General features: G+C 54.2%; 3 protein-coding genes across 3 annotated transcripts; 2 read left to right on the top strand and 1 right to left on the bottom strand.

The window, feature by feature from the left end:
* Window positions 1–230: 230 nt before the first annotated feature.
* Window positions 231–1,952, top strand: MRS44_002962 (uncharacterized protein; the record flags this gene model as incomplete). The annotated part of the gene is made up of 4 exons (XM_065623024.1): window positions 231–503; window positions 590–756; window positions 808–1,509; window positions 1,556–1,952. The coding sequence occupies 4 exons, from the start codon at window positions 231–233 to the stop codon at window positions 1,950–1,952; spliced, it is 1,539 nt and encodes a 512-aa protein (XP_065479096.1).
* A 356-nt stretch (window positions 1,953–2,308) lies between these two features.
* MRS44_002961 (uncharacterized protein) lies at window positions 2,309–3,874 on the bottom strand (the record flags this gene model as incomplete). Its single annotated transcript, XM_065623023.1, has 5 exons — window positions 2,309–2,436; window positions 2,486–2,779; window positions 2,834–3,661; window positions 3,713–3,782; window positions 3,839–3,874. 5 exons carry the CDS (start codon window positions 3,872–3,874, stop codon window positions 2,309–2,311), a joined length of 1,356 nt encoding a protein of 451 aa, XP_065479095.1.
* Window positions 3,875–10,002: 6,128 nt separating this feature from the next.
* MRS44_002960 (uncharacterized protein) lies at window positions 10,003–12,482 on the top strand (the record flags this gene model as incomplete). The annotated part of the gene is made up of 2 exons (XM_046268260.2): window positions 10,003–10,469; window positions 10,526–12,482. 2 exons carry the CDS (start codon window positions 10,003–10,005, stop codon window positions 12,480–12,482), a joined length of 2,424 nt encoding a protein of 807 aa, XP_046137070.1.
* Window positions 12,483–12,732: the final 250 nt, after the last annotated feature.

The following is a 12,732-nucleotide window of genomic DNA, read 5'->3' as shown; positions in this document are numbered from 1 at the left end:
AAAATCGCATTTTGGCGGCGCGCGAGAAAATGTGTGCGGGTAGTCGCTAGGGCTTTATGGGGCTAGTCCTCTTTGGGCGATTGTGGGGCTGGATGCAGGTTGAGGTACATTGTGCATGTATCTTTTTTTCACATGGGGCGTTGACATCAAGAGCTTCTTGACTTGAGTTCTCGCTCAGCGATTGAACGGCCAACTTGTCTGATACGGCCTCACTCTTTGTCTGGCTCAAGATGAAGATCCCGTACAATGTTGTCCACGTCAGTGGCAGTGTTCTATTTGCCGCGCGGGGAGGAAAGATTCACTCATTCAACCTGGACGATGGTGCTCACCTATCGACATGGAAGCATCCCGACGTCGACAAAGTAGATGCTGCTGTCAAAGCCATCTCAGATGAGGCATCAAGTGAGAAGCCTGTGAGCCAGGAGCCTGTCGCTGCCGAAGGAGAAGGCAGCGATGAACCACCGGCTAAGCGACAGAAGGTTGAAGAGCCAAAGGACGAAGCAGTCAAGGAGACCGAGCAAACTGAGGATCCTGATAAGCAGGCTTCAGGGAAGAAGAAGGGGGGAAGAAGAGTAAAAACAGGAATCAGCCACGAAGCAAGGAGCACAACATCTCACGAGTTCCGGATCGCCCTGTCATCACTCACTTGACAAGCACAAGCGATGGATCTCATGTTCTGGCCATCACTGGACACGACAAGGCCATCTGGGTTTTTGAGAATGACGGAAAAGGGAACCTCACTCAACTCAGCAAGCGGTATGTTGTAACCGGGAAGATATGTGACATTCATGAGTTGACACCTGTTAGAACTATGCCCAAGCGTCCGAGTGATGTAGCCATTGGACCAGACTCCCAGATCATCTGCGCCGACAAGTTTGGCGACGTCTACGCTCTCCCTCTCCTCTATGACCCCGAATCTCAAACCGCCACCCCTCAACCCTCTACTCCTGGGCCGGCCAAGCCCGCCTACAAGCCTTCTGCCAATGCCACCACCGTTCACTCCAAGCGCAACCTACGTGCTCTTAACAACCAGCAACGTCAGATGGAGCTTGCGACGCGGACCAAGGCTGAATCCGAGTCCAAGGCTGAAGTTCCCAGTTTCGAAATCACGCTCTTGCTTGGACACGTCTCCATGTTGACCTCGCTTGCCATCGCCGAGAGCGAGGGGCGACGATACATCATCACCGGTGACCGCGATGAGCACATCAGACTATCAAGATACATTCCTCAGGCATACGTCATTGAGGGGTTCTGCTTCGGCCACAAGGAGTTTATCAGCTCAATGACGGTTCCTGTCCCTCGAGGGGATGTGCTCGTGTCGGGCGGTGGTGATGAGGACTTGTTTGTGTGGGACTGGAAGGCTGGCAAGCTTCTGTCACGGAAGAGCATCTTGTCTTTGGCTCAGGAGATTCTGCCGGATTTGACCAAGGTGGCTGTCTCGAGCCTCCACACGTTGGTATTCCCACATGAGGGAACTGACCTTGTTTACATCTTGGCCATTTGCGAGGGGTAAGTTTTCTCATGTTGTGTTTCTGATATATACTGACTGTAATAGCATCCCGGCAATCTTCTCATGGCAGCTTACCCAGGAAAACACCCTCAACCACCCTGCAGTCATCCAAGTCCCCGGCAACCCCCTCGACCTTGCCGTCAAGCCCGCCAGCGGCGATGAGCCACCCAAGATCATCGCCGCTCTCGATCCCAGCGATCCTACCAAGGCAAAGAGTCTGGCTATCTACTCTTTGACCATGACCGATGAGAAGCTTGCCACAAGCACAACGGCTCTTGTGAGCGATGGGGATGTCGAGGCTGCGGAGCTCGATGTTGAGGAGAAGGTGGTAAAGAGCTTGCTGTATAATACGGAGAATCTAAGAAAGCAGTCGGAGCAGGATGAAGAGCAGGATGAAGCGCAGAGTACAGAGGTGATGGCAGATGCAGAGGTTGCGGAGTGATGGCATCACAAAACTAAAATAAACAACATTCATGTTCAATGGATGACGTTATAATTCAACTTGAAAAGCTTCACACATTGTTGAGACTCTGAGAACTGTAAATCAAAATCATCATGTTCGTGGTCTACGTCTGCAACTACCAAATTCATTTAATCGTCTATGACCTCAAAACGCCTCCCAGTCAGATCAAATGCTCCCACGACCCCGAAACACGATCCTTAAAGTGCGTGACAAAGTCCACTCAGCTCCTCCTCGGCTCACCCCTCCCCGGTAGCCTCGCGTGAACACCATCACTGCACAGACTATATCCTCCGCTCGTTATGGTATCATTGAATGATTAGGCGACGCTGATCGGCTCAACGCCCTTCCTCAGCTGCGTTGTCGTCCCACGCAGGTGATGTTTTGTGTTCCTGACTGAGGGACGACGATTTGGCAGCCGACGCCGTTATGGCGTCGAGAGTTTTTGCTGCACTCGAGTTGAATGCTGGCTCAGTCACAGTTGGCTTACTGCGAGGCGCACTGCACGCGCTCACCACCAGGGTGGCCATCCTCGTCATCATCATCCATCATGCCGTCGGAGTTACCAAAGACTCTGGTCTGAGCTTGGTTGTCGAGATCCTCGAGGCTGGCGGGCTCCGACATGGCATCGGGAGGAGGAATGTTCTGGACAGAGGGCGGGGGAAGAACCTTTCGGAGGGACTCGAAGACCTCGGGGTCCTCAGTCCAGTTCTTCTCGGGGAACTTGACGTTAAATCGGATGTACATGTTGCCGAAGTCGTGGTGCCTGGGAGAAGGCATACCCTGGCCACGAACCATCTTGACAGCGTCTGGAACGGTTAGCTTGGAACATATTTGGGGCACATGAGGAATTGGGTACGAACCTTGAGCAATGGCCTCACCAGGGAGAATATCAATGGCGAGCCACCGATCGTCGAGGTGCTCGACGTAGATGGTACCACCAGCAAGGGCAGTGATGAGCTCGATGTCGCAAACATAGAGCAGGTCGTCTTCCCGACGGGTGAAGCGGGCGTGAGGCTTCTGCTCAATCTCGAAAACGACATCGCCAGCCTGAACACCAGGCGCTTGGTCACCCTCACCTCGGAACTCAACCTTGGTGCCGCTTCTAACACCCTTGTCAACGTGGACGTGGAGGACCTTGCGGTCGACAGTCGTCTTCTTTCCGTTGCACTGTTTGCATCGGTCCTTCTCCTTGATGATCTCACCCTCTCCGTTGCAGTCAGGGCATACAGTCTGGAATCGCTGGATCATAGGACCCATCTGGCGCATCATGGTCTTCATGCCGTGGCCATCACAGCCAGGGCAGCGCTTGACAGCGCCCTCCTTGCCACCAAGACCCTCGCACTTGGGGCAGATGATGGACCTTTGAAGAGCCAGCTTGGAGATCTTGCCGCGGTAGATGTCCTCGAGGGAGACCTTGTGAGTGTGGTGGATGGTTCGGGCCTTGGGAGGGCCACGGTTCATGCCGCCGCCTCCAAACATGCCGCCAAGACCTCCTCCAAAGCCGCCTCCGCCGAAGAACTGGGCAAACAGGTCCTCGGCGGCCATGCCACCACCGCCGGCACCACCCTCGAGGCCGGCCTCGCCATATTGATCATAGATCTGGCGTTTCTGTGAATCGGAGAGAATTTCGTAGGCGTGGGAGATTTCCTTGAACTTTTCCTCTGCAGCGGGGTTGTGCGCATTCTTGTCTGTGAAATGTTAGGTGCTGGTGACGCAAGGGCTAGTTTCAAGGGACGTACCAGGGTGGTATTTCAAGGCACCGGTCTTGTAGGCCTTCTTGAGCTCCTGCTCAGTAGCAGTTGGGGAAACCTAGTAGAATAGTTTAGCGCGAGGCCATAATGGCTGACTTTGAGGCAGATGCTTACCCCCAGGGTATCGTAGAACTTGGTTTCCTTGACCATGTTGGCGGTGTTGTGTTTTGTTGTGTTGTGGAAGGATTTCAAGTTGTTGTCGGCGAGGAGAGGGAAGGGCTGGGGGGGTTAAGTATTAGTAAAGCTCCAAACAAAGCAGACAAAGAGGCTCCCGGGTTTGCGCGCGCGGCAAACGCAAAGTTGCCAAAAGAAGAAAATTGCATCAAAGCGCAGAGACCGAACACGCCTTTGCGATGCAACGCAGGTATTATATGCTCGTACCTTGTTCCCAGAAAAAAGGGTTTATCTCGAGTTTCCGACGGCGGGGCTGCAAGAGAAGTTGCACGGGTTCGCTCTCTTTTCCTGAGTGGACGAAAATCGGGGAAGTGGAGGGCGAGGGCGATTCGACGACGACGATGGAGGCGTTCGATCGATCAGATGAAGCGCTCAGCCTTTGATGAATACAAGGCAAGAAGAGAAAAAGAGTCGCGCGACAAGAAGAGAGGAGATGTTGAGCAACGACGTCGATGTCGAGGTCAGGCTCTGGGGATTGATGAGGGACTGCTTTTGAGAAGAAAGGGAGGCTGCAGCGAGTGAGCGAGCGAGCAGGCGCAAGGAAGGGTCGCCGGCCGGCGAAGCGTGCACCTCATGGAATTGTGTGGAAGAATGTCGATTCTGTGGCGGTGCTGATAATGCACGACCTGGGCCTTGGTACGAGGGACTTGGTTAGGCGTACCACACTGGCGGGCCTCGGAGGAGTTGGGCTATCAAAGGCGAGTTGATGCTACGAGGAATGTAAGTATTCAGCCTCTTGCTTGTCCGTAATCTGTATCAATCTATTACTCTGCCTATTCTCCTCTATTGCCCCCTTTTCCAGCATCTTCCTCACTCCTCAGCTTCCATCTCAGCTCCCGTAAGCAGGCGCTTACACCACACACTCCCCCAAGCCAAAGAACCTAACCCAGGCTCCCACAGGCGTCATGACAAGGCTGTGCAGGTACCTCACTAACACGGTCCCCTGCCAAAACGCCCCGATTCCCCATCCCGCGGCCCCAAGAAAGACTGCGGCAGTGGCCAGAAGTTCTTCCATTTTTTTCTCTCCAGCCGCAGGGTCCGATTAAATGGCCCCGCACCCTCTCTTAGAAGCCACACGCGCGCCGGCGTCTCTTCTCTTTGGGCCAGAAGGCGCCCAACCTACGGAGGCCCCCCCGGCCCCGGAGCAACCATGTTTCACTGATTCGTTCACTTTTCGCCCCCGAGGTGTGTACTGTACCCAGGTCCCCTGGTCTGCCAAAAGGTACCTGACTCTCTAGCTGAAAAGGCATGATGCATTTTTGAGGTTCTTTGTGTCTAGACTTGGTGTATAAAAAGTTTTTCTGCTGCCTTGCCCGTATAATGGCCAGCTGAACTATTGCCATTACCTGTGACATGGCGAACATCCTGCCCGTGGTTGAAAACCATATCCCTCTCCAAGCCCCCTCACCTTCAACATCCATGCATGGACCCTTCGTACTCGTCTCAAGTCCCTGAAAGTATCGTTACCCAAAGCCTGGTCATGAGCCAGGCAAACAGCGACACAAACAAACTGGCGGCCCCGCCCCGAACCTTCTGGAGGTTGCCTTGACCTCTTTTTCAGGCAGAGGGCCCTGTACTGTACTTTTGGACATGCAGCTTGAAAGACGGCAGAATTGCCTTGTTGATAATGATCTTTTGCCTGGTGAGCATCAAAAAGCCATCCATGCTATTGGCCCGGGTTACGACTCGGGGGGTAACGGTGGGGCCACTCCCGATCCTCAGCCCCGATCGCCCTGCCGTAGGAACTGGCCGGAACCGAGCCGGAACTAGTCGAGACCCCGGAAGATCAAAGATCGCAGATGACATTGAATATGATCGATGGAGATGACAGTGATAAATACACAGGCCTGTACTTTCTAGGAAACGCTGGGTGTCATGGTGGTCTGCTTTCCAACTAAGCTGACGCTGCGTATCTGCAAAACCAATGACAATGGCAGGCCCAGACTCCCAAGTTTACTCGAGCTTGGCAATGATAAGGAAAAAGACAGGATTGACAACATCATGACAGCCAAGGATTGAGGACCAGAATCTCCAGGTCGTTGTTGGCTTGGTTCAGTGCATCATAGTAGATGCGTTCTGTCTCCGCGAACTCAGAGGGAAGTGGAAAAAAAAGAAGGAAAGGGGGAAACCCATAGCTTACACTAAGCTTCGGCCTCGATGGCATCGGTCGCATGGTCAGTTGGGCAATTAACCAATGCGAGGTCCTAAAGCTCGGCGAAGGGGGGCAATGAACTTGTATGTCGAACATATGGCCGACGGGCCTGATCGTACTTGGATGCTTCGTCTCACGAAATGACCCGGTAAACTGTTTGCTCACTGTGCAGGCTTTGGTTGACATGCGAATAGCCTCAGTGCCCCCAAGTTGCGCCACAAGAGCGAGTGTGGGCATATTGGTCAATCAGCATGACATGACGTTGTCTAGAAAATTTGAAAAGGCCGCCTTCATTTTCCCTTATCCCCATCAAACATGTATTGTTGTATAGAGAGAAAGAATGCGAGAATATGTTGAACTACCGCGTGGTGATGGTGATTGCCTAGGGTAGGGAGAGCGTACAAGAGGTTTAGCTGAAAGGAACTTGGATGCAGCTCATGCAATCCTGCAATATGAGTCTCAGTGGGCAGACATAGCAAGGAAGACACCAATGTCAACCATCCAGGAGGAAAATGGGCAAATGTTGGAGCGATACTATACCCCCTCATGGAAAGGTCACTCAACAGCCTGAGGGTCGTTCACACTCCGTCTGGGGTGAAACCAAGGCCTCCCAGCCAGTTTTTTTTAGCCGAACTCAAACGTGAGTCATTGGCTCTCGCTTGCAGCCCTGAATCAGCCACTCAGGCGCCGGGGTGGCGCGCAAGTGGACCAAAACCTACAGATCATATACCTGGTTAAACGACCACTCTTCAACGAACAACAAAGCACTTTGGCGCAGCGGAAGCGCGCCGGGCTCATAACCCGGAGGACCACCGATCGAAACGGTGAAGTGCTAATTTTTTTGCGATGTTTTTCGATTTTTGGGGAATTTTTCTTTTTGCCCCGTCCCATCCCGGATTTTTGGCTTCGCGATGTCTGGCCTTGGTGTTTTGTGCTTAGTCATCCCGCCATTGACCAAAAATAGTGGGGTGGGGCCATTCACTTAAATTTAGGTAATGCGCAACGGCTTTCCACATGGCAGGCAGGAGCACCTTCCCTCATCATTTTTACCTACCTGCTGAGTACATGGCCTCTCCCATCTCAGATCACTCAGAGCATGGCTAGCTGAATCGCAAATACCCTAGACCACCCAGCAATTCACGCCGACGATCAGCCAACACACATCCTCAAGATGCACCTGATAGGTAGTGCACCTGATAGGTAGTGTTCTCACCGACATCACGGTCAAGGGTAGAATAAGAAGCAAGGCGCAGGCTTCCTGTACTCTCTGTCTCTGAGTCCTTACTCGAAGGCACGCCCTCGTCTCTGGCATTATGTTACGGGTTCGCATGCACTCGGCACGATTCTTTGGCTCTTCCTTGACTCTTGCTCTAATCATTGACGAAGAAGGGGTCCATGGCCAACAGGAGTTCACCTAAGGTGATCATCGAGGCCCCCCCAGTTTGGGTGAACGCTCGCAGTTTATCCCGTGAGACAGCAAACAATAGCAACCTTGGGCGAACCGAATGATATTCTCTACGCTTCCAGGTCTGACGGCCAAGGACTACCAGAACTGGGTCCACATTACACGCATCAACAACTACGCAATTTCCAGTCCCAGATACTTCCACATGTTCTCAACCTGGCGTCAACCACAAGGTCTCTGTTGGCATCCATGTGAGCCATGAGCTACTTCCCCACTCAAGGTCGAGAGGGATGAGTTTGAAGGGCTGGAGGACTTGAAGGGTGGGCAATGACTATTTGCAATAAATTGACCTACCAGCCCTCTTCAACCCCTCTAGACATGCTAATTGACTGTGTCAAGCCCTGGGGCTATTTACAAAATATGGTTCAGCTAGATTGTCAATATCTAACCAAGCGATCAACTTGCATTGGATGGGCCTGGGAACATTACTGGAGCCGAGGACGAATCGCCAATGTGTCGCTAATCACCCAGCCTTTGGTCTTCAGAAGGGAGACTTTCCCCTTTGTAGTTAGGCGAATCGCATGGCCAAAGTTCAACTGAGCATGCCATTGGATCCGAAACCGTTGGGTTCGTGTCCTGAGACTAAATGAGGGCGGTTAAGACAGCAAGCCATCATAAGTGCTGGCTCTCGATTGAAGGGTCGAGGAGTGGAAAATAGAGGTTCTGCATGGGGCCATGTGTCTTACGACCAACGGCGTGTCTGAAGAGCTGGCTAGACCGTCCAATGGTCCGAACCCGGGGCGGCTATTCTTGTCAATTGAATTGGCACCTTGTCAAAGCTCATGACGAAACGGCCGGAACTGTCCATGACAACCCGCGCGCGGTCATCATGGTAAAAGCCAATGCCACAAGATGGGGGCGCCGTCCAGGGGTGGCTAGCTGACAGGGACGAATGGGACGCTTACGGCGGGTGGTTTCGGCGGCGATTGCAGATGGCATCGTGGGTTGGCGTCTGCCATTGGCGGTGAGCTAGAGGCCAGAGGTGACGGGTGATGCAGCGAGATGCAGGCAAAGCGGGACGGTTACAGACGATGCCATGGCGACAGAGCGGAGGGGATTGTTTGCATGTAAACAACATGGAGCTTGCAGATGCGCATCATGACAACGCAGTTGCAGCGCAGGAGAGGGTCGGGCCATGGATAAAGGGAGGGGCTCGTCTTGTCTGATGGTTTGGTTTGGCTGGGCTTGTACATTTCTGCTGCAACGACAACTTTAAGTAGGTACTCAGGCTGACAGCAAAGTCGTTGTCTAGACTGCATCCATCAATCAACTCTCATTCTTTCCTGTCTCTCTTGGTCTCTCTTTCCAGCTGCATCTGCTCTCTTCTTTTCTTTGTCCATCTCATCATCTGATCCCACCTCGCAGCGTTATCCCAGGCATCGCAGCATCTTCATTTCAGGTTTCTAGCAGACCCTGGCTCTACTTCCCCGGGTTCTCTTCAAACCTCCAGCTCCGTCGATCCCCTGAAGTCGTCCAAGACACCCCCTGCATCGTCTCGTGGAGAAGAAGGGACCGGCCGTGCAGAGGCGGTGGCAGCCAAACCAACCTGATCAAGGTACTAAAACAGGAGGAGGATCCCGACGCCGTCGGGAAGAGGGAAAAGGCGACGCCTTTGCCGGGACAAACGACCAAGAAGGAGAAGTAAGAAAAGGGCGCTGGCTGCCCCTTGTTTGCGGTTGGTCTCTTTTGGCTTTTCTCTCTCTGTTTGAGGAACAAACTCCATCCTTTCTCTCTTTCCGCATTTTGGCTTTCGCCACGTCCGCTCTTGTCATTTCTCCCATCTGATCGGCACCTGCATCACCACTGCAATTCATCCGCCGTCGCATCAACAACTGCGGCAGCAACGACAACAATCAATAGCTTCGCCTCTCCACTTGCTCCGTCAGCCGACCTTCTACTCTCTCTTCTTTCTCTCTCGTGCATATCATCTATCCCACTTGGATCAATACTACTTGATCCCCTCTGCCCTCTTCTCTTCACCTTCTTTCTTCTTCTCCCTCTCCCGTCATCTCGCTGCTTCCCCACCATCTCGCCATTCTTGCCTCTTCTCTCCACCCACTGCGTCACGGCCATTCACGTCGCCAGGAACAAGCTGTCAATTTCATTTCTGGCCCGGATATCCGCTAGCCTCATTCGCCCATCCATCACCATCAATCAGCCTTTGAGTCACTCGTCTCGTCGGGTGCCAATAAGGCCGTGCTCGAGTTGCTAAATCGACGGGACGGGAGCTAATCACAGCCAGCATCAGTGCTCTGGCCCGTCACTCAGGGCCCTTCGCCAGCACACCAAACAGCGCCAGAGCGCCCACACAGCGCCAGGCACCGCCGAGGCCACTCCTTGGTTGCTCCCACGACACAAGGTTGCCCCCCTATTTGCCGGATCCGGCGTGGGGTGTAAACAAATCCAGACACGCCCTCTGCAAATCAATCAATCTCCAGCGAAATAAGGGCCCCCAGCCGGGCCTGCCTCGCCTCGCCTGAGCCCAAGATGCCTTCTGCCACTTCAACAACAACATCCGCCGCTCCTCCCAGATCACACACACCACAGTTGAGACCCAAGTCTTCGTCGCGAGGCCTCAGGAGACCAAACAGCGCCGTCTCGACCCCGAATCTCAAGTCCGCATACGCTTCTCACTCGCGTCTCGCTCCGCCGCTGCCTCGCAAGGCCTCGCTCGCACAGCTCAACGCAGGCTCTCTTGCCAGCATCCCCGATGTCACTGAGAGTTACGCCGTCGATTCCGTCCTGAGCGACTCGTCCCAGAATATGATTCCTACAACACCAGGCCGTTCCCAGGCCGCCAATGTCGCTCTCGGCGACACGGTCGATGTTCCTGGTGGCTTGCAGGGTACCGTTCGTTTTGTTGGTCCTGTTCAGGGCAAAAGGGGCATCTTTGCCGGCGTCGAACTGCTTCCAGACTTTGCCAATCGAGGGAAGAACGATGGCGATGTCGATGGGTAAGATGACATGGTGACCTCTGTTTTCTTTCTGGACTTGCGACTGATCATGACAGGATCTCATACTTCACCACCACCATCCCCGGTGCTGGCATCTTCCTTCCCGTAGCCAAAGCCGTACGCCGCGAGTCGATTCCATCCTTCCCCATGACTCCGAGCACCAGCAACTACGGTGGCCTGAGAGCTGGAAACCAGAATTCTGTCAACTACACTCCTCCGACCCCCGGCCTGCCCAAGTTTAGCGCTTCAGTCGGTCCCGGTGCACGAGCTCCCAGTCCCCAGCTGAAGCGAGCGCCAAGGACCTCTCTCCCCCGTCCCGACTCCCCTGTCCGCCGAATGCAGATGACGCCTGGACCACGACCATCTATGACCACCCCGGCCAAGACGCCATCAAGATATGGTAGCCCGACAAACGCGCGCTTCGCCCAGAGTGTGCGCGGCACCTCTGGAGACCCAAGCAAGAGGACATCCAAGCTGGATCGCAAGCCTAGTATCGGACCCCGGAGCGTTTCTGCCCTGGGTTCCATCTCTGGACTTGATGATGATCCCACTCCCATGGGAGTCAAGCGGACGGGGACCAATGGCAGCATGGGATCCGTCTCATCGTTCAGCATGAAGATTCGTCCTGCATCTCGCGCCAATAACGCGAATGAAGAGGAGATTGAGCGCCTAAGATCTCAGCTCGAGGACCGGGATCGACAGCTCAAGGAACAGTCTTCTACTCTGGCTGACATGGAGGGTAGCTTGGTCGAACTGCAGGGGCTTATGGAGCAGGCAGAAGTATCACTGGTGCCTCAGCGGAATAGCTGGGATAACAAGGACACGGCGCAGCTTCGCCAGTTGCTGCGGGAGAAGAACGACAAGATCGCGATGCTCACGGCAGAGTTCGACGCCCATCGAGCAGACTTCCGGAGTACCATTGATACCCTGGAGTTGGCCAGTACCGAGACAGAACGCGTGTACGAAAAGAGGATAGAGGAGTTGATGGGCGAGCTTCGTGAACTCGAGTCAAGGAACCTGGATGTTGACTCGGTAGCCACGCAACTCAAGCAGCTGGAAGAACTTGTCCAAGAACTCGAGGAAGGTTTAGAGGACGCTCGTCGCGGAGAGGCAGAGGCTCGAGGTGAAGTCGAGTTCCTCCGGGGAGAGGTTGAAAGAACAAGAACGGAACTTCGACGTGAGCGTGAAAAGGCTACGACGCCCAACAATGCCAGTGCGAACGGCGACTCAGTATCCTCCAAGGAGCTTGAGCAGAAAGATGACGAGATCAGGGGTCTCAAGGCTATCATCCACTCTCTCAGCCGAGACTCGGTCCCCGGAGAAGACAGGACACCTGTTCCAAGACCCGGCTCGATGATTGCGGGAGACGCCGTCGAGAACAAGATTGCGCGCGATAACCTCGAGCGACAAGTGGCTGAGCTGCAGTCGATCCTCGACAAGAAGAGCAGCCGGGAGGACGAGCTTGAGAAGGAGCTCGAGTCGTTCCGACAGGCAGCCGGAGCCACCAAGGCTGCCAACAGATCCTCGCTGAGGGATTCTCGCGACACGGTTGTCCTGACCCAGGCCATGGAGAACCGCCCAGTCGAGCCTACTCACAAGCGGGCCAGCACACTCGACACGATGCCCGAGAGCGATGTCTACTCCAACGCCACCGAGACTAGCACCCTCTGGTGTGAGATTTGCGAGACTAACGGCCACGACATCCTGACATGCACCAACATGTTCGGCCCTGACGGCGCTAAGACCAACGGCGATGTTAAGATCAAGGACTCTCACCGTGACGAGCTGAAGCCTCACACTCCCACTGGCGACGATGCCCCGGCTCCTCTGTCACCCTTCAAGACCAAGAACCCCGGTCCTCCTTCGCCCGCCGTCAGGATCCTGCCCAACCCCATGGAGTCTGGCCCCGTCGCCGGCAAGGAGAGCGGCATTATGGACCCCGAGAAGTGGTGTGCTCTGTGTGAGCGCGACGGCCACGATAGCGTCGACTGCCCCTTTGAGGATGCCTTTTAAGAGCTCACATGGTTCTTTTGGTGTTCTCAGAGAAGATGAACATGAACTTCATGACACGGCCTTTAAAGAAGCCAGGAGGACGATTTAAACTATGCTAATGGGCGTGATGAAAACCGCTCAGGGCGTATGCATTTTTCATTCATTGTTTCTATGCCGTTTGCCGGGCTTTGCCGGTAGACGGCTTTTGCTATCGGGCATTCGTTTGGCTAGGCATTCTTAGTGATACCATACCCTTACTGTTTTTTAACAC

The sequence above is a fragment of the Fusarium solani genome (assembly GCF_023522795.1).
Source record: "Fusarium solani strain SB1 chromosome Unknown bctg00000001, whole genome shotgun sequence".
In the NCBI taxonomy this organism is placed as follows: Eukaryota; Fungi; Ascomycota; class Sordariomycetes; order Hypocreales; family Nectriaceae; genus Fusarium; species Fusarium solani.
The sequence above is the reverse complement of the archived record's forward strand: the minus strand, read 5'-3'. Positions and strand labels throughout refer to the sequence as shown.